General features: G+C 38.4%; 1 protein-coding gene across 1 annotated transcript in view; it reads left to right on the top strand.

The window, feature by feature from the left end:
- The first annotated feature begins 823 nt into the window (after positions 1-823).
- The window catches only part of TACR3 (tachykinin receptor 3), a 102882-nt gene continuing 78721 nt past the window's right edge, over positions 824-24984 (top strand). Inside the window, exon 1 of the mRNA XM_027837622.1 lies at positions 824-1395. Coding sequence (XP_027693423.1) covers positions 824-1395 — 572 coding nt within the window. The remainder of the gene's footprint in view (positions 1396-24984) is intronic.

Raw genomic sequence — 24984 nt, 5'->3', positions numbered from 1 at the left:
AGTGCCACAGAAAACCACCTAAGCCTGGGGGGCTTGGGGAAATGAAGACTTCTCTCCCCATCCCCTGCAATAGCCCCGATGAGATACTTTTAAAAATCATTCAGGCAGGCATTCGGCTAGAGAGAATTTCCTAGAGCAAGGAGCGCTTTGAAAGGGTGCCTACTCTAAATAGATACAGAGTGAGTATCTGCAGGGGATCTAAAGCAGCCTAGAGCTAGAAGTGTATGAGTCTCGCGGCTTCTAAGTGCTCGAGGACCAAAGCCTCTTCAGCTCCCGCGCACATCCCACAAAGCAGCAGGTAATGAATGAAAGGTGGGGACAGGGAGCGTCTGCTTCAGCCTGTGGGGCCGCCGACCTCTCTTCTCTCTGACGCAGCCGAGGGCCAGCTCGGTCTATAAAGGGAGTGCAGGCTGCTGCGACGCGGTTACTTCAACCCCAGAGCGAGAGACGCTTTGAGCTGGACCCCAGCCCGGCCAAGAGGGCGCTTACAGTCTCCGTGGCTCGGTTAAACCCCTTAAAAGCAACACTCTCTTCCTCCCACGGATCTAGTCTTCATCCTCTGCTCCTGCTCATGTCCCTCCACCTCCCGGCCCCAAACTCTCCCCCGACTGTAGAAGCGCGTTTTGCTGCCCATGCGGTTCAACCCTCAACACACTGCTTTGCTTTCCAAGGGGTAGAAGACGACGTTTGCATCATTCCCTTGGAAGGAAGAGAGAGAAGAGGAAAGAAGGAGGGAATCAGGGATCAGGAAAGTCTGAGAGGGTCCGAGGTCTGGGTGGCAGGTGGGTGGAACAGTTGAGGGACTTCAGCAGCAACTGTGACGATGGCATCTTTCTCTGAATCTACGTACTGGACAGAGGGGGGTGGTGGAGGGAGCACCACAGACTGGGGAAACCTGAGCTCTGCTGTCCCGGGAGCTCTGGAGGGAGCGGGGATCTCGGAAAGCGACTGGATGCAACTGGTGGCCTGGAAGGCTGGAAACCTCTCTACATCCTCGCCCTCCCTAGACTCATTCGGGGGTGCCTTGGCCACTACCCCCCCAGCGCCTTTGCAACCAGCTGCAAACCTCACCAACCAGTTCGTGCAGCCGTCCTGGCGCATCGCGCTCTGGTCCCTTGCCTATGGCATGGTGGTGGCGGTGGCTGTCTTTGGGAACCTGATCGTAATCTGGATCATCCTGGCCCACAAGCGCATGAGAACGGTGACCAACTACTTTCTGGTAAACCTGGCTTTCTCAGACGCCTCCATGGCCGCCTTCAATACCTTGGTCAACTTCATCTACGCTCTGCACAACGAATGGTACTTTGGGGCCAACTACTGTCGTTTCCACAACTTTTTCCCTATCACCGCCGTTTTCGCCAGCATCTACTCCATGACTGCCATCGCGGTGGACAGGTAAGAAGGAAGGAGGGAAAGGAGAGGGGTGAGGTGAGCAGGACCGTGAATGGGAGTTCAAAAGAGAATAGGAAACCTCCAAGGAAGAAACCTCGAGCTTGCAACCTGTTTGTAACAAGGGGCAGTTATTGGGGAGCACTGAGGGAAAATCAAAGAGGAGGGGAAATAAGGGTTTTGAAAGGAAAAATACAAGCGGGTTGCATTCCTCTGGAAAGAAAGATTTCCTTCTTTTGCTCCATCTTTGCCAAAGATGAGGGTCCTGAGTCGTAACCCTCTTTCTTCTTCTCATAGTAGTAGCTCTTAGGACTTAGATCTCAAGCTGGAAGAGACTTCGAAGAATATACGGTCCAATCTCCTTATTTTACAGAGAAGGACACTGAGCCCCGGGGAGTAAGATTACGGGTAACGTCAGGCGATTTTTGAACCAAGGTCCTTGGACTCTAGGATTACTTCTCTTTCCATTGCACCATGCTGCCTTTTAATTTCATTTTTCTCCCACGTGCCTGTCACCAATCTATGCAGCAATTCCTCTTCGCCAGTCTGGCTTGGAGTTATACGTAAGAACTCTCTCATTTATCCAGGCCACTAGAGGCTGAGGGAGTGGACAGGCTGAGGAGCAGCGAATAGAACCTTGAATTCTTTCTCTACCTTTGTGTAAGGGGTAGAGTTTAACCAAAATTTAATTATTATTAGCCCAAATCTAATTAATCTGGTAATATTCTTTGGGCTGGCACTTGGAGTTTCATTTGCCTGTTGCTGGCTTAAACTTTATTTACTCTAGTCTCAGGACTCTGCTGGTATTTCTCCATCCTCCTTCCACACACCATTCTGTGACTACAATAGCTATAGCTTAGCATTTAAAGCCCCCCCCCCCCCTTTGCATGGCCCTCAGCCCAATCCTAGCTTGGGACTGGTGGATGTCCCTCAGCTTCAGCAGTCTTCCCTGCGTTTGGTGCAGGACCCACAGCAGAGCTCCAGGCAGACAGAAAAGGTATCTGAGGGTCTCAACACCACATGGTCCCCCTTCCTCTTCTTTGGCTACTAGGCAGGAAAGCAAGCTGATGGGACTTGTCCTGCAGTTCCCCAAAGCAATATCCTGTCCAGGGGTTAGGACTATCATCTGTCTTCTCTCTCTATCATATATCTTCTCTTTCTTTCTACCTATTTATCATTTCCCTTCTCTTTCTTTCTATTATCTATATTCTCTCTATCATCTGTCTTATGCCTATCTCTTTCTCTATCTTTCTATCTTGCAGTGACATAGTGGATAAAGGGCCAGGAAGAACTGGTTTCAATCCTCCTTCTGACATGTTAGTGTGCAATACTAGGCACATCACTTACCTTCTAGGTCACAGGGGTGAGGAACCTGTGGCCTCGAGGCCAAATGTGACCCTTTAGGTCTTAAAGTGCAACCTTTTGACTGAATCCTAACTTCAAAACGATTTGTTCTATAAAACTTGAAGTCAGTCAAAAGACTGCCCCCAAGGACCTAGAAGGCCACATGCAGCATCTAATCAGAAGGTTCCCCACCTCTGTCTAGGAGATGGGCAACAAAAGTCTGCCTTTAGATAGGACCAAAGGAATTGGATCATATGCTTGCCTGTCATAAAGATTGCACTGCTTCCTTATAAATTACAATACTTATATTCGTACAGCACCTCTAACTTTTTAAAGTCCTTTCACATCAATAGTTCATTTTAGGGGAGGTAATGCCCTCTCCCAAGATGCCCAAGTTATTAATGTTGCATAGACATTGTCCCCTTTAAAAACAGCCACAATATAAAAAAAATTTTTTTTTGAATCTCCATTCTCAGTGTGAACATGTAGAGGCATATTCAAGGGGGAAAAAAACTGTGAAATCCATACCTATTAATGAAAGTTGCTTGCACAAAGATTCAGTCCAACCTGTATTAGGCAAATATTGTGGATGTGTAAATGTGTGGATAGGTATAAATGTATAGAGATAGGGACTGCTGCTGTGATTTCTTTGATCTAGGAGACTCCACCACGCAGGTCAGCACCTTCTCTGCAATTTACGTACTGTCTTAGAGAGTTACTTAGATTAGCATTGAGACCAAGAACTTCCCCAGGGTCCCAGAGGTGAGACTTGAGCTGAGGTCGTCCCATTTTGAAGACCAGCTCTCTGATCACTATAGTGGTGCTATCTCTCAATGTAGTATATAAATATACATAAATATAGAAAAAGATATAGATATATCATTTAAGTTGAAATAACACTAACATCCATCTATCATCTCTCTACTTATCTTTCCTACTTAAGATGAATGAACCCTAACATTCATCCATGTGTGTATCTGTCATATACTTTCTATTATCTATCTGTTTCTCTTTCTATTATCTATCTTCTCTCTTATCTTCTCCCAGTCTAGGCATCTCTCTAAGATTCTAAGTTGTAGAGATCGGGAAAGGTAGAGGGATTTTCCTTAGAGGGCCCCATACCAATGAAGTCATAGGTCTAGTGTAGTTCCTAACCCCACCCCACCCCCAACACACACAGTCGTAGCTAGATTGTTTTCCAGTTCTGTCTCTGACGTGCAGGATAACATTGACTAAATCGCTTAGAAATTTAGGCCTGAGATGTTTCACTTTTTTCCTGTGAAAGAGGATGAAAGAATTATTATCCCTAATTCACAGGACTATTTTGAGATTAAAAGGAAATCTTGTGCTTCATTTATCTCATTCTTTCCATCACTTTCCCTTCCCCATTTGAGAAGGAAATTAAGAAGGATGGTTTTCCTGCCTAACAGCTCTTTTCCTGGGATGCACCCCCTCCCCCTGTGCTGAAACAATAACCACCTTGGCTCTTGGGGAGTTTTAAAGCACATCAATCAACAGAAACTGCAAAGGATTAAACTGGAGGAACAGGGACTGCTTGCCACAGGCTGGGATGAGGAGAATGAATCAGCGTTTACTGCTCTAATCCTACAGTTGCCTCTTCCTCTGACCCATCTCTTTATCTTTGCTTCCTTCTCCCTCACTCCCCTCCTTTGAGCTAAGCACTAGGGTACTGAGTTTGGTCAGCAGAGAACTATTAATTGCCAATAAACAGATTCTGCCTTGGTACAAGGTAAATATTGGCTCCTTTGGGAATGTGTTGTACATTCCAAAGCATTTCCAACTTAATGGAGTAGTGAGTTGCTATTATAATTCCTTGTTATTCTTTATGGCACTGGAAAAAAAAGTTTTATTCCTTTAGTCAGTTTTCCTAAGTCAGTCTCTCTCTCTCTGTGTGTGTCTCTCTCTCTCCTTTTCCCATCTTCCTCCTCCTCCCTGCCCCCTTTAATCCCCTCTCTCATCACTTTCCTCTCCATTCCTCCCTCCCTTCCCTTATCTTTCCCCTCTTCTCTCTTCCCTTCCTTTTCTTTCCCTTTCTTCCTTCTCCTCCTTCTCCCACTCCTCTTCTTTCCCTCCATTTCCCTCTCTGTTCTCAAAGTACACACTAACATGCATACGTCTCATCGTCCTAACCAACCCATCTGCTATTGTGTTTCCTGATTCCTTTACAACAAAATTCAATATTGGTGCTGAAGCCTCTGTCAGAGCAGTTTAGAAGGCAAGGAACAAGGAGGGTTGTTGGTTATTCTAGAGATCAAGATTAGATGGTTATTGATAACAGATCCTTTGCTTTTAACAGCCTGCCCCACAATAGAAATAGATTGTACATCTTTGTGACTGGCTTGTGTTTTCTACAATTAGAAACTGAACCAAAGGTTTACTATGTCTATGATCTTGTGGGTTGAATTATGATAATATTGATGATTAATAAAGTCAAATGATTATTTTAACAAGTTATTTCACAGAAACATTTTCTTCCCTAGTACAGCTTTGATCATTCTCAGAACCCCCTACTCAAAAAAACATGCAGTAGCTCCACATTGCCTCTTAATGAAGACTAAACATCTTATCCTGGCATTCATGATCTTCCAAAATTTAGACCCAGCCTCCTTTTTTTGTTTTCTCTCTTACTATTCTCCTAAGTGTTCCAGCTCCTCTGATTCAGCCAAGTTTTATAGCTTGACATTATCCAAACATGCCAAGCATATTCCTATCTCCCTGGGATTTTGACTGTTGAAGATGGCTAGACAAAATATCCTTCCTTCAGCCTGAGATATTTCTTCTAGCCATCTTCAACAATCAAAATCCCAGCCATCATTCAAGTGCTGGCTTCATTGCCCGTTCCTCCATATTGCCCTCTGCAATTGTCCTAAAAAGAAACATCCCTTCCTTCCCCTAAAATCCTATGATGCCTGACATTTCTAGAGAACTTAATGCATTCTGCTCTATACTCTTATTTTATGTAGCAGGTTGTTAGGCTGAAGAACTTGTTATGAAGATGGATGTATACTCTGTTTCTTTACTAAGGTCATGTCTCATTGGAAGGGGCCTCAATGCCTTCCCAGCTCCTTGGGGAATGATCCATCATATGTATCTATATCTGCATATCTATCTATCTATCTATCTATATACACACATGTATGTAAATATATGTATGTAGGTATGTATATGTGTATATATACACATACACATATGTAAATACATACACATATATGTATATGTGTGTGTGTTGATCTGCCTCAGATAAGAATGTATAGTCAAGAATTATGAGACAATATGCTACCAGTGACCCTGACAACACAAATGTGTCCCCACTTCCTTGATGACTACCTGCTGCTATTGTCATGAGCCTCATCCCACAATAGAATCTTCTCCAAGGAACACAAACAAACCTGGTCCTATCTGTTGACCAAATGAATTTGACCCTGGACTGAGCACATAAAAGTTACATATCAAGGAGATGATGTGCCAACCAAGGTTTTAGGAGCTGTGTTTTTTGGGTTTCTAGTCTTTCTAAACAACTCTGAAAGCTCAAATCAGTCACTTTGACAATACTGTCAAAGTATTATCAAAGCTGGGGCAGCCGGATTTTTTGTTTTTCTGGACCTGTGAGCTCATTGGTAAAGGTATATATGAGTGATTAAATTCCCTCTACTAATGCATCTACAACTGTTTTGCAACTGACATTTGTTTAGTCTTGGGACAATGTCCTGGGACATTGAGAGATTAAGTGATTTCCCAGGTTCACAAAGCCAGTATGTGTCGGTTCTGGGAAGACAGCTCAAGAGAGACCTCTCTCATTTCCCTCAGCTACTAATGCTTTCCCCTTTAAAGTCACTTTCTAACTACTTCGTATGTTTGTACCTACTTACACACATGTTGCTCTCCCCCTCCCCATCAGAATATAAGCTCTCTGATGGTAAGATCTGTCTTTGCTTTCTCTTTGTATCTCCAGAGCTTTGCACAGTGCTTGTCACATAGGCAGTGCTTAATAAATTCTTATTAATTGAATGGTTAATTGATTGAACCGGGTTTTCCTGGCTTTTCATCCCTCATAACATTCCCAGGTGGCTAGATATGTGAAAAAATCACAATGAATGATATCCATATGCTGGTTCTGACACTACTCATTGAATTGGCAGTTACTTGCTCTATGGATTGGAGGAATAATTATGACAGTTAGCCTCTACAGTATTAGCAATGGAGGCATCACAAACTCCTCTCCTATCTATTCTTTGTTTCAAATCTAGCATTTGTACCAAAAGTTCTATTGCATAAAATTACTTACAATGCTATTTTAACCACCCTAGCAGATTTCCAGCAATTAAAAAGCCCTGAGACTTTTTAACAGGACTAAACCCTTCTAACCCCAACCCCCCCTGAACAGATAAATCTTTTAACAGGAATGTTACATATTCAAGACATAGCATAATAAAATGAAATACAAAAGCTATATCAATGTATTTACTTGAATATAATTAACTTGATTTTTCAATTAACCCATTCAAAGTAGAGAATTTCTACAGGAGATAGATAAAAGAATATGAAGATTCTTATATGGAGCAAAATTTAAATGACATGAATTTTTAGGATCCCTTTAACTTTAAGATTATATGATTCCATGACTGGAAAATACATGTGACAAAGACAAAGATAATATCCTAAAGTAAATGTTGATGTGTTTGGACTGTTCCAAGTGTGAAGTAGGTAGTGGAGATGCTTTATAAAACACAGGAAGGAAGGTTCATGGTTATGTAATGCAAGTCACAGCAGAAGAATACAGTTGTGACTTTGTTGGCTAAGTTTTTGGACTTAAGAGTTTTTAGGAGCCATTCATACATTCAACTTATGTCTATTGAGTGCCTAATATATGTTAGACGTTGCTTTAAAGAATATCATGATGAATTACACATGGTCCCTGGCCTCAGGATGTTTGCAGTAATTACTCTCTATATGTTTATTGGAAAAGGAAGGACTGTAGGTTATTATTTCAATGCCCTAAATACTAGCATGCTATTTAGAAAGAGTTGATGTAGCTTCCAAACGTGCCCAATTGAATTGTTAAAATAATGAAGGGACCATGTTCCCCAAAAGCTCTTTACAAAATGATAGCCTAGGTACTTATATTGTCCTTCCTATGCAATGGGGATACTATATTATGTTATGATATTTTATGTTATTTTATATCATCCCAATTTATGTTGTTATAATTAATTGGTTAAGATAGTTATAGTTACATAATTTAGTCAGTTTCACCAGAATACCTTAGTATCTATTTCTGTGAGGCATATACCACTTGATGGATAAATAGTCTAATCTCTTTTTGAGATAGGAGATTTGGGAAACTGAAATCCCATTTTCAGGTACCTAGACTATCATTTTATAAATGGCTTTCAGGGAACATGGTCCCTTCATTATTTTAACAATTAAATTGGGAATGTTTGAAAGCCACATTAACTCTTTCTAAATAGCATGCTAGTATTTGGGGCATTGGAATGATAATTTATTGTATGATACTTAGTAGGCAAAGTATTAATACAGTTTCCAAAAATAAATTTAATTACTTCATATGGTAGGAGAATCTGGCCCTTTAACACAATTTATTTAACCTAAGAGACCTGAGTAATCATTCTTTTGAGTCAAAGACATAAAACAATTATTCAATATTTGGTGCTTTGTGGAGAAAGTTTTTTTGTTTTGTTTTGTTTTGTTTTGGCTAGGCAATGGGGTTAAGTGACTTGCCCAGGATCACACAGCTAGTAAGTATTAGGCATCTGAGGCCAAATTTGAACTCAGGTCCTCCTGACTCCAAGGCTGGTGCTCTATCCACTGTGCCACCTAGCTGCCCTGAGAAAGTATTTTCTTTCCATGATTTTTAGTACATGAATAGTATTCAAAGCAGTACTACAGCTGGTCTTTCTAAGAATTTATTATGCAGTCATAAAATTGTGTTCTCAGATTATGAAACAAAGAAGACCTTAACTTGGAATAAATCACCCAAAATATTTTGATACAATTAAAATGATCATTACAAATATTTTAAGCACAAAAATTCTCCCCAACCACACAAAAAAATTAGCACCGTTTTTTTTCCCCTAAAATACAACTACTCTTCCATTCATTATCATTTCCATTGTGGGAAGAATTATTAGCAATAAAATACATTATAGGAGCATTCTTTGATTTTGTACCATGTAGCCTAAATCCTTACTTAGTCCAGGTAAAGGAATAGACTAACTTAAATGACAATATTATTTTCCTAGAGACAATTAACACCAGAGCTGCTTGAGAAGGGGAGTGACATGGTAAGATACATGGTTTAGGAATGACACTTTGGCCACTGTGTGAGATTGGATTTGAGTAAAGACTTGAATCAGGGAGACCAATTAGGAGACTATTGTGATAGTCCAGGAGAAAGGTAATAAGAGCCTGAAATGTGTATTGAAATGTATGGTGGAGGGAAGGGGTTAGATTTAATAAATATGGTGGAAACAGAATTGACAAGACTTGACAATAACAAATATGGTGGAGGTAGAATTGATGAGACTTGTCAACTGATTAGATATGGGTGTGTGGGCTGAAGCAGATGGAAAAGTCCACAATAACTCCTGAAGTTTTGAACCTGAGTGTTAGAAGAAGAAAGTGTTCAACATCTACACAAATAAGGGGGTTAAGAAGAGGAGAGGGCTTAGGAGGAAGATGAGGAGATCTCTCTTGGATATGTCAAATTTAATATGCTTACATCTAGTTGGAAAAATTCAAAGGGCAGTTGGTGATTCTGGACTGGAGTCCAGTGGAGAAGTTAGGTTTCAATATTTGGATGTTGGAGTCATCTGCTTAGAGAGAAAATTGAATTAATGGGAACTAATGAGACCACCAAGAGAGAAAAGAGAAGGTTCAGGATAGGACTTTGGAATATACCCACAGTTAGGGGCCAGGATTCAGTAATGGAGGCAGGGGTGGGAGGTATTTCATGAAAACTCAGGGAAGATAGCACCTAGGATAAAAGGGTGTTCAATCCTGTCAAATGCAACAGAGAGGTTAAAAAATAGAGAGGATGATGACAAAGGAAAGGCCATTAACATTTAAGAAATCAGTAAAAAAAATGGGGAGGTAATGAAGACTATGAAAAGGCCACCAATATTTGATTATGAAATCAGTGAAAGCCATAGTGACATCAATTTCAGTTGAATCATGAGGTCAGATGCCGTATTAAAAGGAAGAGAAATAAGCATTGAGAACCTACTATATACTTGACTCTGTGCTAAGAACATTACAGATATCTTGTTTTGTCCTCACAATCCTAAAGAGGTAGATACTATTATTACAATAACCCTGGGAGATAGGTGCTATTATCCCCATTTTATACTTGAGGAAACTGAGGTTGACAGAGGCTAAATGGCTTACCCAGATTCACACAGCTATAAATTTCTGAGGCTGGATTGAACTCAGTGATCTTGGTTCCAGGTCCAGAGCTCTCCACTGTGCCACTTAGCTGCCTCGCGGGATTGAGAAGTAAAATGAAGTGAAGGCAAAGAGAGTCAACAGGTTGGTTTGGTTGCTGTTGTTGTTGTTGTTTGCCTGGAGCCAGGCTGTGAAAGCCTAGAGTGATATAAAACAATAGCTTGAGACAAGGTCAAGGGAGGTTTTTATTTTTATTTTTTCAAAGATGGAAAGGGTTTGAGCAACCTTATTGGCAGCAGAGTGAAGCAAATACATAAGGGTGAGATTAGAGATTAGTGAGACAGGAGAGAGTGACATTTACCCGCCTTTATCATTTTTACATTTTTGTAGTTCATTTATTTATGGATTAAAAGACCATTAGGTTTTACTTCTATTTAGATTCATGTTGGACAAGAATTCAGGGATCTGTGCTTTTTTTGATGTTGGAACTCTCCCCCAGAGACTGATAATCAGCAGTCTACAATCTAGAGGTTAATGGACTTGCCAAAGACTTGCCCAGGGGTCCACAATTACTAAATGTCATTCCAAAATTCAAATCAGAAGCACATCTATCCCCCATACCAAGTTGCCTCTCTCAAAGAGAAGAGAATTTGGAGAGCTTCACCATCAATTAGGAAACCTTTTGCTTAAGTTTATAGGCAAAGACACTAGCAAATGCTTTAAGCCACATGTGTTGTTGTTCAATAATGTCTGTGACTTCTTGACTCCGTGGACTATATTGTCCATGGTTTTTGTTTTTTGTATGTGTTTTGTTTTTGGGGGGGTTTTGGCAAAAATACTGGAGTGGTTTGCCATTTCCTTTTCCAGAGGATTAAGACAAACAAAAGTTAAGTGATTTGCCCAAGGTTACACAGCTAATAAGTGTCTGAGGTCAGATTTGAACTCAGGTCTTCCTGACTCCAGCCTCTATCCACTGAGCCAAGTACACACATAATTACCCTGTTTTAATGCTCTTCTTCATGTAAATACTCAGCCAATCACCAAACAGTTATCTCCAGAGGCTCATCCCTTACAAAGTCATTTAAGTTTACTCTCTGTGTGGAAGAAAACCTTTTTTGGGGAGAAACCTTCAAGATTTTATCCTGTTTTACTAAGCAAAATGATTTTAAAAATCAATAAATATATATAAAGGAATCTTATATTCTCTACACCTTTCCATCATTTCTATAACTGTAAATATGTGGTCTGTCCTAGAAAACCATCTGAAAAAGCCCGCCTGTTCCCATCACATGGTTTCATTAAGGATACCCTTGATTCATGAAAAGAAAGATCATTCTTATAAAGAATTCAAAGAATTCTAATTGCTAATTTTTTAGTTTCTTTGGAAGGGATGGAGTAACAGTACCATCTGTGATCTTTTTAAAAAGTTTTTGAAGTTGATTTTATATCTTTTTTGATGCCTTTTGTTATATCAATTCATCTCTGAATATATTCTTCCCTGTACCCTACCCAATAGTCATACTAAAGAAAGAAGAGTCAGGCCATTATGCAAAAGCAAACATGCCACATGATAAATGTGACACACCCACTGTCCCCACCTCTGTTATAAATGGAGAAAGGTGCACTTTCTCAACTCTTCTCCAGCCCCAAGTTTAAATAGTATAATTACATAGTGTTGAGTTTTGTTTTATTTCTCTTTTCACTTATATTGTTATACTTACTGTGCATATTGTTTTCCTGGATCTACTTACTTTTACTGTGCATCGGTTCATATGTCTTTCCATACTTCTCGAAATTCTGCGTAGTGATTGTTTCTAACAGTAACATGTCATTGCATTCATGTACCACAATTTGCTTAGTCATTCCCCAACTGACTGATCCTACTTCCTTTCCATTGCTGTGCTACTAAAAGACAAAAGACTGCTATGAATATTTTGCATATTTGGACTTTCTTTAAGTCGCTGACTTTTTTGTCTAATCATTAGATCTCTAGATCAAAGGGTATGGACAGTCACTTTAAAACATGATGCCAAATTACTTTCCAGAATTGTTGAACCAATCAATTGATTGCCTGTCTTTCTGTAGTCCCTCAGATATTGAATGTTTCTATCATTTATCATCATGTTTTTGTCATGAAATCTCCAGGTTCGTTCTGTGTTCATTTTTTCTATATTCGGTGACTTAGAGCAATTTTTTTTTATGTAGCCAGTAATAATAGCATTTATATGCTTTAGGGTTTAAAAGTGCTTTACAAATATTGTCCCATTTTATCCTCATAACTACCCAAGAAAGTAGGTGCTATTATTAACTTCATTTTGTAGTCAAGGAAACTGAGGCACATAGTGGTTAAGTAGCTTGCCCAGGCTCACACAAGTAGTATGAGGTCATATTTTATCTTGGGTTCAGAAAAGTAAGGTGATTCACTGGCTCTGAATTTAAGATATTGTATATCTAATATCTGTGTTTCTGTGGCTTTAACTGGAAATAAAGGAATCCTTGAAATAAGTGCCTTAAGTTCTATGACTTCTCTTATTATTGTAACTAAAGGTTAAAACTAAAGGTAATTGTATGGGAAATAGTGGTTCTGTGTTTGTAACCTTGAGTATCATAGCAAATTTAGAAATTTACAAACAGGCTTCAGAATTTAAAAGGTTAAGAGTGCCGACCTTTGAGATCATGGATTTTTTGGGAATTTGGGAATTCTAGACCTCATTTGGGATTTCCCTAGAACCTCTTAAAAAGTTTCCAGAACCTTCATTTTAGAATTTCCTTGGACAACAGAGAAGCCAACCCATATCCAGAGGACACCTGACCACTGCTGCAGATTTCATCAATTGATGTTGAAGTCAAATAGAAAACCCTGTGTGAATCCAGGGGGCCAAGAGACTCCAAGTAAATCTCATAGTTTGGGATTCATCTCAGGGACTTCCTTGCATCCAGAAAATCCAGGCAATAGACTTTGGAGGTGATAAATCTCTCTACAACACAGGGGTTAATGATTCAATGACAATTCAATGAGACTTTTATGGTAGTTTTAATTATACTAGCAGATACAAGCAACCAGAATAAAATTATTGATACCAAATGGGCCTAAGTATAAATTTACTTAAGGTTATCAGACTAAGAAATCAATTTCCAAGGTGTATATACAGTCAATTTTCAATTATCTATGCTGGTAGACTAGAAATAAGAATTAAATAAGAATTGTGAGATGTAAGTACTCATATGTGTGTATGGGGTGGAGGTATTGTTGTTCGGTAGTTTCAGTCGTGTCCAATTCTTTGTGACCCCATCCATGGTGTTTTCTTTTTGTTTTGTTTTTGCTTTTTGGTGAGGCAATCAGGGTTAAGTGACTCACCCAGGGTCACACAGCTAGTAAACGTCAAGTGTCTGAAGTTGGATTTGAACTCAGGTCTCTCAGAGACTATCTAAGCAACTGTAGACAGATTAAAAACTTTGGTATGGGATTATGGTAGGAATTGCCCGTACCAATAATATAACAGATACTTAAAATATTAAAACAAGTACAAGTTAATTGTTTAAGTCAATTATAGTTATAATCTTATTTTCAAAGTTGTATTTGAACCATTTCACTCTTCATTAAAACCCTCTCTAGAAGCCAGGTGACTGTGTAGGCAAGTCACTTGACCTCTGAGTGCCCCCAACAATTCTCCAAGATTTTCATTTATAGGTGCTCAGAATGATTAAAGGCTGCCCCATGAACACACAGTTGAGGCAGGATTTGAATCCAAGTTGTTGAATTAGAAGGTCAACATTCTATCCATAGTCAGCCTAGTGGCCCCTCTATAAATAATCCCTAAACCTGTTTACCACTTTTGTTCAGTACCTGTTCAACACATTACTCCATAATCAAACACAAACTATGGGGACAATGACTAGAAGAACACTTCCATTCTCCAACCTGGCTTCTAGAGAGGGTTTTAATGAAGAGTGAAATGGTTCAAATACAAGCATCCCAAAGAAAGTAATGAAGAAGCCAAAGGCATAAAAAATTCAACTTTGAAAATACCAAAGTGTTTAATCTAATTGCTTAGATAGTCTCTGAGAGTTGCTTATGAACCCCCTACCCCCCCAAAAAGTGTCATCTCCCCAGTGATGCTTTTCCTAATTTAATTAGGCTGTTATTGAGAAGACACACCTAACTGCAATCCTTCGAAAGACCTGTAATCAAAGCCACTCTAGCCTCCTAGCACCAGCCAAAATTTACACTCCACTGGCAAGGACTTGAAGAATACAGCATTTCCTCAGTGCCATGATGGAGAAGCATTACTTTGCAATGAAACTTTAATGACTCAAAAGTAAAAATAAATTTAGAGATCAAAGCAGATCCACAATGAATTCAATCATTTGACTTTTGTCAGATTCCTAAATGGAGGACAAATTTTGAAGTTACTCAATCAAGTACGAAGAGTAAAGGAATGAGTTTCTGATGATTTATTTATTTAATTCAACTCGATACCAACATTCATGAAGTGCTCCCTATATAGAATGTTGCGGAGGTGCAAAGATAAAGATTACAGATGCTACTCTTTAGGAGCATACAGTTTATTTGAATGCTGCAATAAGAATTATTAAGCCATAGTGTGTTACTCAGCATTTAAGGTTACAGTAAAAGATAGGGCAAACATGACCTCAGAGACTCTGACCTAGCAAAGTGATATCTGTTTTAAATTGATTAGTTTTGTTTTATTATTTTGTGGCTATTGTTCTTTCTGTCTGTCCTTTGAAGGAGTTGACTGATCTTGACAGACTCTAGTTAAGTTTGTAAAGATATCCTTTTCATCTGTTTTTTTTGTTCCATCAGTATTTTTAACAAACAGTGGTTAACAAACATTTTAAATGTCAATCAGTTAACCAGCATTTATGAAGCACCTACTATGTGCCATGTACTATACTGTGCAAAAAAGTGTAAAAAAATCATCCTGGCTTTCAGGAAATTCACAGCCTAATGGCAAAAAAAAAATATGCAAATAACTATGTATAAATAAAATTAAGAGAGGACAAACTGAAGATAGTCAACAGAGGAAATATACAAGAATTAAGGGAGTCTAGGAAAGGCTTCTTGCAGAAGGTAGGATTTTCACTAGAAACCGAAGGAAGCCAGAGAATCCAGGAGATGGAGATGAGGAGGAAAAGAATTCTAGTGGTGGAGAAGAGCTAATAAAAATGGCCAGAGTTGGAAGATGTAGCATCTCGTCCAAAGAGCTACAAGGAGGTCACTGTCACTGGATCAAAGAATACATTGAGTTGAGTGTGAGGAGGGAGGGGAGAGTTTCTTACTGAATTATGCCAAGCAGATGTCATAGAGAAAAAATATAGTGGAAGAATAACAAAATAAATGGCATCAACATCCACCAAGTTAACTGAGGAGGAGAAAAAATCGAGTATCTCTATTATATAGTTTGGGTTGACTTCTTGAAAAGATAAATCATCCTTATGTATTAGTTTAAGGTTTATACATTACTTTCCACACATCACTTTTTTTTTCCCACACTTCACTCTTTTTGATAAAGAGAGTAAATGTATTATTATTGACATTTTATTTGGTTCTTCTTTTTTTTTTTGGCTAGGCAATGGGATTAAGTGATTTGCCCAGGGTCACACAGCTAGTAAGTGTTATATGTCTGAGGCAGGATTTGAACTCAGGTCCTCCTGACTCCAGGGCCCAGTGCTCTATCCGCCATGCCACGTAGCTGCCCCTATTATTGACACTTTAAAGAGGAGAAAACTGAGGTTCATAGTGGTCAATATATATGTTGGAAACAATTCACACATTTTCAGTGAATGTGTCAAAGTCAGCATATGAACCCAGGTTATCCATAGACTTATAGAATTAGACCTGAAAGAGAGCCTAGAGATGGCTGAGTCCAATGAATTGAGAAAACTGAGGCCCAGAAAGTCTAAATAACTTGTTCAAAAGTCATACAGAAAGCAAAGCATAGAACTAAGATTTAAATCCAAGTCCTTTGGCTACAAATCCTGTGTGCTTTCCATGATGCTGTATTATCTTTTTAATGGTGCTGGGGCTAAAAATTTATTTAGAGAAGAGAGGAGGTGGCATTTTGGAAGACAGGGTGAAGCAGAAGAGAATGAGAAAAAATAATTTTGAGACATGTTGGAAATTAATAGGTTATAGAATAAACCAGAAAATTAAGGTTCCACATTGGATTTACTTTTTTGTTCCCTTGTATAAAGCAGTCATACGCTTTTCATTCACACGTTCTTTCATTTGGCAAATACTTATTCATTACCTACAATGTGCAGTACATGGTTAGGCTCTGGTGCTCTCTCTCTCTCTCTGTCTCTCTTGCTCTCTCTCTGCGTATGTATGTGTGTATGAGTGTGTGTGTGTGTGTGTATGTATGTGTATATATGTGTGTGTATATATGTATGTATATATACACATAGATATAGATATAGGTATATACATATGCTTTTGTATACATATATATTCATTCACCCATCCATATATATTTATTTGTTTATACAAAGACAAAAAAAAATGGTCCCTCTCCCAAAAGAGCCTAAAGGAAGTAAGACTGGCCCAGAAATAATTATAATACAATTTTTATCTGATAAGTATCTAAGAAAATTGAAAAGCACAACAATCCTTCCTGAACATTCCTCAAACCTAAAATCCTGAACTGAGCCAATCCAAAAGACCGATTTGATTATCAAAAACTGTGATATAGAAGAAAATGTGCTTATTTAGCTACTAAATTCAGCTACAAATTTAATGAATGACTTTCTTGAATGATATTTAATGAGTAAATTACTTTATGAATTACTTTATTTAGACTGTGGAAAGGTCTGCTTTAACAACTTCAGATCATATGAGAGATAAATTAGCTGCTTTATTTATTATATAAATATAAACTTATTATATTTAGTGGAAAAAATTACATATCTATTTAAGACCTTAAGATATCTCTCAATACTTAAATTATCTAAATTAAATGTCTATCAGTACTTTTACATTCTGTGTTTAAGCTATTTCCCTTCAAGCATTCTCTTTGCCTCTCAGAAGTTATAGTAATAAGAAAAACATTTCAACAATAAGAATCTCTCCAACGATAAGAAATCTCCACATTCAGGAAATCAGAAATGCAGGGCACTATATGAAAATTTAAATAGAAAGACAGTAGCATACAACACACAATCTCATAACTTATCTATAATCCAATGTTCCATTATAAAAAAATTCAGTCATTCATCAAATAGCCTTTAAATGACTGTTAGGTGCAAGGCTCTGGGCAAGATCTCATATAGAATATAAAATTGTGAAAAACATGGTCCCAGCATGCAAGGACACATTCAACTAAGCTCAAATTGGAATGGAGGTAATAAAGGGATGTGGGGAAGGGATGATAGTTTATCTCTGCATGCACAGGAAACATCCTTCAAGTCAGTAGTAAGGATGTAATAACTTCCCATGTAGGAGAAAAAAGCTATATTGAAACAGGGTAATAATGATGGTCTAGCCTAAATTCTAACTACTCAGTTGAGTCATCCTTTTAGGCTGTCCACCCTTTGATGGGCTAGTTTACCTACCTATAAAATTATAACAACAAATGTCACTGTAACTTATGTCTATAAAGTTCCATATTCTGTGAATCCATTATAAACACACATACAAAATGTAAGTACAAAATAATGAAACTAAAAATTGCTTCATAGGAAGGATATTAGCTTATGTCAAACAAATTTTCTATGAGGAAAAACACTGTTTAATCTTTCCATTGGAACTGTCTCTGAAGCTGTTGCTTGGGCCAATAAAGAAAATGAGTTTTTGACAAAGCATAGAGTTATCTCTAGTTTCATAAAGCATAATCATCACAAGCTGGTTTGGAAAGACTTTTAATTCTTTCAAAAAAAAATCCATTCCACTCTCAAAGAATATGACATAGCCTAAAGAGGATGATACAAGGGAAGAGCCTAACAAGTCATGTGTGATGGCAGTAAGAATTATCATAAGAATATAGCCTACCATGGGAACTGCTTTATAGGAGTAGCACTGATTCAGATGTCTTAATTTAGCTATGTTTCTGTAAAAAGTCTCTTTATCTTATAATCATTTCTGTGGTAGATGGGGATCAAGATTGGACCTGTGATTTCATAGAGGGAGGATGGAAGGGAATAAGTATTTATTAAGTACCTACTACTTTTCAGGAGGGCAGCTACATGGCGTAGTAGATAGAGCACCAGACTTGGAGTCAGAAACATCTGAATTCAAATCTGGCCTCAGTCACTTATTAGCTGTATTGCCCTGGCCAAGCCACTTAACCTCTATTTGCCTCAGTTCCTCATCTATAAAATGGGGACACACTGGAGAAAGAAATGGCAAATCACTCCAGTATCTTTGCCAAGAAAACCCCATGGGAAAAAAAAAAAGAAAAAGAAAACTCCATGGACAAAAGTCCATGAGGTCATGTACAGTCGTATATGACTTTTTGTTCTTGTTGCCTTTGTTGCTATGTGTCCTTCATTCTGGAAAAAGACCATGACATCAGAAAGGTGATGCAATGACTTGCAAGTGAATTGGATTTAAGTGAGGGAGCACTGTGCAAAGTCACCAGCCTCACTTTCTCCTCTGGAGCCATCTGGGTCCAGTAGCCAGAAATAGATCAGAGGGACTGAAGATGGCCCTGGACACAGTGAGAGACCTTGGCCCTTTTAAGCTAAGGTTTTTAACAGGTCTCAGTTTGACTGAGGCAATGCCCAAACAGTGATTAAGGTTAGGTAAGAAATGAGGCAGAGCACTGGGGCTTCATAATACAATGTCAAGCATGGAACTGTCCCTGCCCTCAAGAAGTTAACATTCTCTCCAGGGAGAACAGCATATGCAGACAAAATTAAATACACAATAATTTCAAGGGGATGACCTGAGTCAAATATGAAAGGAAGATTATTAATATTGAAATGGAGATTCCATGAGACACAATGGAAGGATGGAGCACAATGGGGTAGGGACACAGAAGAGATCAATGGATAAGAAGGAGTAGCAAGTGGTGATTAAGGAAAGGAATTTCTGTCTAGGAAACCTATAACTCAGAGATCTCAGTCTCTGGGATGTTGAGGATTCTGAATAGAAGCACAGGGTGATAGTCATGACTTTCCCAATACATGGGCAGTGTGAATTTCATAATTAATCCCTGAGTAACAGGTGGAAAGTGGCAGTTGGTGGAATATGCACAACAGAGTAAATGTCAAGCCTGGTTCTTCACGATAACCAGAGAAGTGGTCAATGGATTCCTACGGCTTGAATGGTTACAAGGGAGTGAGGTAATATTCATCCTCCCAATTCTCAATCAGTTCAATTCCACTTACAAGCTCACTCCAATATTAAGTAGATTATTTCTCCCAGAGTGCACATGGGGTAGGAACCTCAAAGAGTGTCTTTATTCCTGGACAAGTCTATGGCAGGGGTGGCAGCATTACAAATTCTATAGTTCTTTTGAGGTAGAAGTTAGAAATCAACATACCTGGCCTTATCTTTCAATATATTTTCCCTTCCTCACAGTGTTCCCACGTTCATGTAAAAATGTACTTTTAGTGTAATTCAAGGTTAATATGAACCAAAAAATATGTCACAGGAGAATGAAAAGCTAGGCTATTTTGTTAAAATGTGAAGCCCAGAATAAGGGAGGTGATGGTTGCAATACTCAGCTATGATCAGATCATCTATAATAATACTGTGACTTTAAAGTAGCTTGTTGGAGGAAAGAGCTCCAATCAGACTTTGTTCTCTACTTTCCCTTCTAAGCTTTCTAAATGAGTGACTTTGTATTAAGCCAGTTAATGCAGCAGAGAAATGCTATCCCACATGCAAAATTTACATGTTTGTATCCAAGTTTATTAAGATGAAAGTTGAGGGTGCAGTGGGCTGGTTCTTGGTTTTATCCAAAATTACTGGAATGTGACTATTGATTTGGGGGACTGGGCACTTTGAACTAAAGACATGATTTGCAAGTCCATGGCTTATCCCATTGATACAAGTACCAATATCTGGGAATCACATCCAAGAAAAAAAGCAGCAGCCAATAGGTGGAGGTGTTGGCTCTTCCTTATATACAGGAGAAACCTTACCTTCTTCATGTGGGCTATGACATTCCTAATAGTTTTCTTCACTTCTCAATCTAGGGTTGGTCTTTGCAGGATTTTAACCAGTGGGAAGGTAATGTGTTATATATTACCTCCAATCTGCATCTATGTTTTGGGGTCTTTTGAGCATTAGATTAGTTGAGGGAGTACAAAAAGAGGAAAAAGGAGCTAAAGAGAGATGAAGAGAAGTCTGGTTCACCCCATGGTGTAAATGTGTTCACTGAACAGAGATGAGGACCTTGAGCTGGGGTCTGTGACACATTTGATCTGTGCATTCTTAGAGCCAAGAGTAGCAAAGAGCAATTAAAAAAAGGACAAAGAAATATGCCATCAAGTTTTCCAAGGCCCGAATTACTTAAATCTCTCCAACATTTACCCCAGCTGGCTTCTAGGTTTTAAATCACACTATATAGATGTGGGGGTGGATGGAAAGAAAACAGACATTGACTTAGGTATTTTATTCAGCACTTTTCCTTTGGGGTATTTTGTTATTAGATGGATCAACAGGCAAATATAGAAGACTAAAAAATGTCAAACTCACTAAAAATCAGTCTAAAATGGGTGCAAATAACAACCAATATGGAAGGCAATGTAGCATGATGGAAAGATCACTGAAATAGATCCCCCTCTTTGAGGGGGTAGTATTTTTTATGGTTTTGTTGTTGTTTTGCTTTTTAACTTTTATCCCCACCACCTACTGTAGAATATTGACATAGAAGGTGGTTCATAGAAGGTTATTGCCTCTTAATTTGAATTTGAGTTGGAGAACTTGGGTTCAAATCCTAGCTATGGCCCTTACTCCCTGGACTAAATGGCTCCTAAAGGTCTTTCTTAGAGCTTCCAGCTCTCAACCCATGGTGGGAAAGAGAGGAACTCAAAATGCCATACGACGATCAATTATAGGAATTGAAGATGTTTACTTTGGAGAAGAAAGAAATGACTGGGTCACCTGTTTGCTGTCTTCAAATATTTCAATTTGGAATTTTTGTGTAATTGAGCTTCCTCTATTTAGAGGGGTTCTACTGGATGAAGAAACTGGATGCCTATCTTTTAGGGATGTTTCAGAGAGGAGTCATGCTTCAGGTGGGGATTTTATTACATCTTTGAGGTCTCTTCCAGCTCCAAAATTCTATGAGCTTATGATTTCTTATTTACAATCTACATAGATAATAGTCTTCTTAATAGACAGGACTGTACCATTGTAGGTACTTTGTTTCAAATATAGATTTATGACTAATCTCTCCAAAACTAGGATACAAGTTCCTTGAAGGTAGGAACTGTGTCTTTCTCTTCTGTATGTTTCTATGACACAAAAATTTTTAAAAATTGAACCAACCTGGAAAAATGTCCCATTGATTCCCATTCATTTTACAATACCCTATGCTAACCTGACTTCTCTCAGGGCCAGCCTGCTCACACATATTTTGGTGTCAAAGATCATTTTTGTTGATATTTACAAGGGTGGGTTATTTGTAAGCAAGAACTTCCTGATAGCAAAATACTATTTTCGATATGACAGATTATAATGGAAGGTTGTTGAATCTCTTTCTAAGGAAACTTTAGAATTCTTCCATCCATCTAAAGTGGTTTCAATGAAGCTTATTTATAAGAAGAGGGATGGACCAGGTCAGTGTTCTACCATTCGATTATTGTAGGCAGGTGGTACAGGTTTTAATAGATTATATTTTCATTATCATTTGAGTCTTACTATTAGTTCTCAAAATGAACATTTATTTTCTCACTCATATTTCAATAACAAGTTCAGTTTTTATTTTCTTATACACACTTCTGTGAGCAGATTACAAAGTGTATGGAGTGATTCTGCTCCAGTTAATAGTGGTCAATATATTTCTTCTGAATAATTTTGAGAATTTGCTCAGGCCTACAATTTTAATGGTTCCACTAAAGGTGCTGACTGGGTGGAGAATCTATTCTTTCTCCATTTCACAAGAAAATAGAAACACAAGAAAATTCCACACAGATTTTAGATACTACCTGCTCATTTTAGTGGGGGAAAGGGCTTTGAAAATCAAAGACAAACTTAAGTACATCACATTTATTTTAAGCTGAATACTGTTTTCTTATCAGTAGACAGGCTCTATGAAGGAGAAAGACATTTTCTTTCAACAAGAACTAGTCTCCAAATAAAGGAAGAGATCAGTTCTGCTTATAATCCTCCCCCACACACACACACACACAATGTTATCTTTTCAAAGAATTAAGCTTCCATGCTGAACAGACCTTCTTATTTTCAATCAAGATACCCTTCTGAAATTCTAAAATACAAGACCAAAAAAAAATACTATTTTAAAATTTGCATACATACAAGGGGGTCCACAACACAATGGCACAAGCCTAAGACTGGAACCTTAAACCTTCATTATATTTAACCTTTATCCTTAACTGTATTAAGTACAGATATTTTAAAGGTTTCATCAAAAAAAGATTTAGATTATCTAACATTCAGAGTGAAGACTACAGAATTTTTTATCAAGGGGGATTAAAGTAATCCAATTTCAACCACAAAAGAAAGGATTAAAATGAATAGCTTTCCTTTGTAAGCTGCTAGTGACAGCCAGCGTTCCACAGCCTTAGGAGCCCAGTAGATAATGATCAACAGTGAACAAAAAATTAGACAATACTTCTTGGACACAAATCAGAGAAAACTACCATGTTAAGCTGCAGCAACTCATAAGTGGAGCATAAATCTCAAAGATGAAAAGAGCTTTCAATTTCCAGACACAGACAAATAATCATATTCCAAATATCATAGAAATAACCACTTTTGGTTTTGCCAGGGTTTTTTTTTAGAGCATCCTACACAATTCTAACTGGTTGATTAGTTTTAATCATACAATTGAAGCAGGTACAAACATTCTTGTTATAAAAAATTATCAGAGGCACGAATTGCATATTGGTGTAATGAATGGAAAATGTCAACTAAAACTAAATGACCCCCAATGGTATGGGCCTACACAACCAGGTTCAAAATTGTTTTGTTTGTTTTTCCCAACATCTGAGTTTTTCTCTAGGGCAAGGATGCTTCACCAGGAGCCTGCAAACTTTTTTTTTTTTGAATATTTTGATAAATACATTTCAATATAAATGACTTCTATTGTAATCCTTTGTATTTTGTTGTACATATTTAAAAACATTCTAAGAAATGGTCCATCAAAGGGGTCCATCACACACACACACACACACACACACACACACACACACATGCAAAAGGTTAAGAATCCTTGGTCTAAGACAGGGGTGGGGAACCTGCAGCCTCCAGGACACATAGGACCTTCTAGGTCCTAGGGTACATCCTTTTGACTGTGTCCAAGTTTTACAAAGGGCCACACTTGAGGACCTAGAGGGCCACATGTGGCCTCAAGGCCACAGGTTCCTCACCTTTGATCTAAGACAAATATGAATAAAGCTTATGTTTAATCTAGGTTTCCCCAGATGTGGGTAACAGGCTTCCCAACTACTTCAAGGCATGCATTATGGTTATTGTTAAAGAAAAACTCCTGTGAACTGTTAAATAGAAGAAACTCCAGACCCAAAAAGGAGAATCTGGAGTGAACCAGAGTCCAAATACAGGTTACACAGATTAGAAATGCTTTTTATTGCCTGAGAAGGAAAAGTTTATAAGCTGGAATAATGTCTGTTCTGACATGTTCAAATCCCAGCTAGAAAGAGTGAGATGTTCATACAATTTTTGAAAAAAAAAAAAAGAGAAAAGGAGGGAATTTGGGCAGATGCTAGGATGAAAGTCCCAGGAAACAAGGGAAATGAGGAATTCCAGGTATCAGAGTTGAGACCTTTTGATATACAAATCAGAAGGCATTTTTGGTGATAAACAGTCCATAGTTCAAGGCTTGATAAGTATGTCTCCAAAAACAGGGTATTCCAAGAGCTCCATAACCAGTTAGAGGAATCTCTGGAGATGTTTGTTTCCAAATATATATTTGGAAACAAACATATATGTGTATATAGATATATAGATATATAGATATATATGTGTGTGTGTGTGTATGTGTGTAAACAGGATGTATCTATAGTCTCCTAATCTATAGACAGGAAAGTCTTTGAAAATAGGGATGTCTCTTGAAGTTCCATACACCACTAAATGGCTCAGGGTCTACTTCAAAACTGGTATGAGCTTCCAGCTGGGTTTCACTGCAAAGGATTGTTACTATGTCAAGCAGCCTTGGGCATCAGATGTCCTTCTTATTGACTGGTTGTGCTAGTCTGTTGTCTGACTCCCCTGTGAAAAAGGGAAGCTCTGGCATATTAAATGGGTTAGTACAAGTATTGTAGAGCCCATGTTCACAGCATCAAGTAACGAACAGCATTTTTCTCACCACTGTAAATATAAAACATGCAAAGGACTCATGGGAGCCTATCTACAGAAGCACTCAAATAGTCCATTAGTCAGTCAATGAACATTTATTGAGCACCTACTGCTGCTCGCACTGTGCTTAGCTCTAGAGAAACAAAAAGGTAAAAGACAGTCTCTTCCCTGGAGGAGTTTACGACCTAATGGAGGAGACAAAATACAGACAAGCCTGTATATATACAGGATAAATTGGAAATGATCAAGGAAGGGAAGGTCTTGAATAAGAAGGATTATGCTGTCTGGGTTGTTCAGTGTACCTTTCTGTAGAAGATGGGATTTTAGTGGAACTTAAAAGAATCCAGGGAAGCCAGGAGGCA

The sequence above is a fragment of the Vombatus ursinus genome, unplaced genomic scaffold (genome assembly GCF_900497805.2).
Source record: "Vombatus ursinus unplaced genomic scaffold, bare-nosed wombat genome assembly UNPS02014821.1, whole genome shotgun sequence".
NCBI lineage: Eukaryota > Metazoa > Chordata > Mammalia > Diprotodontia > Vombatidae > Vombatus > Vombatus ursinus.
The sequence above is the reverse complement of the archived record's forward strand: the minus strand, read 5'-3'. Positions and strand labels throughout refer to the sequence as shown.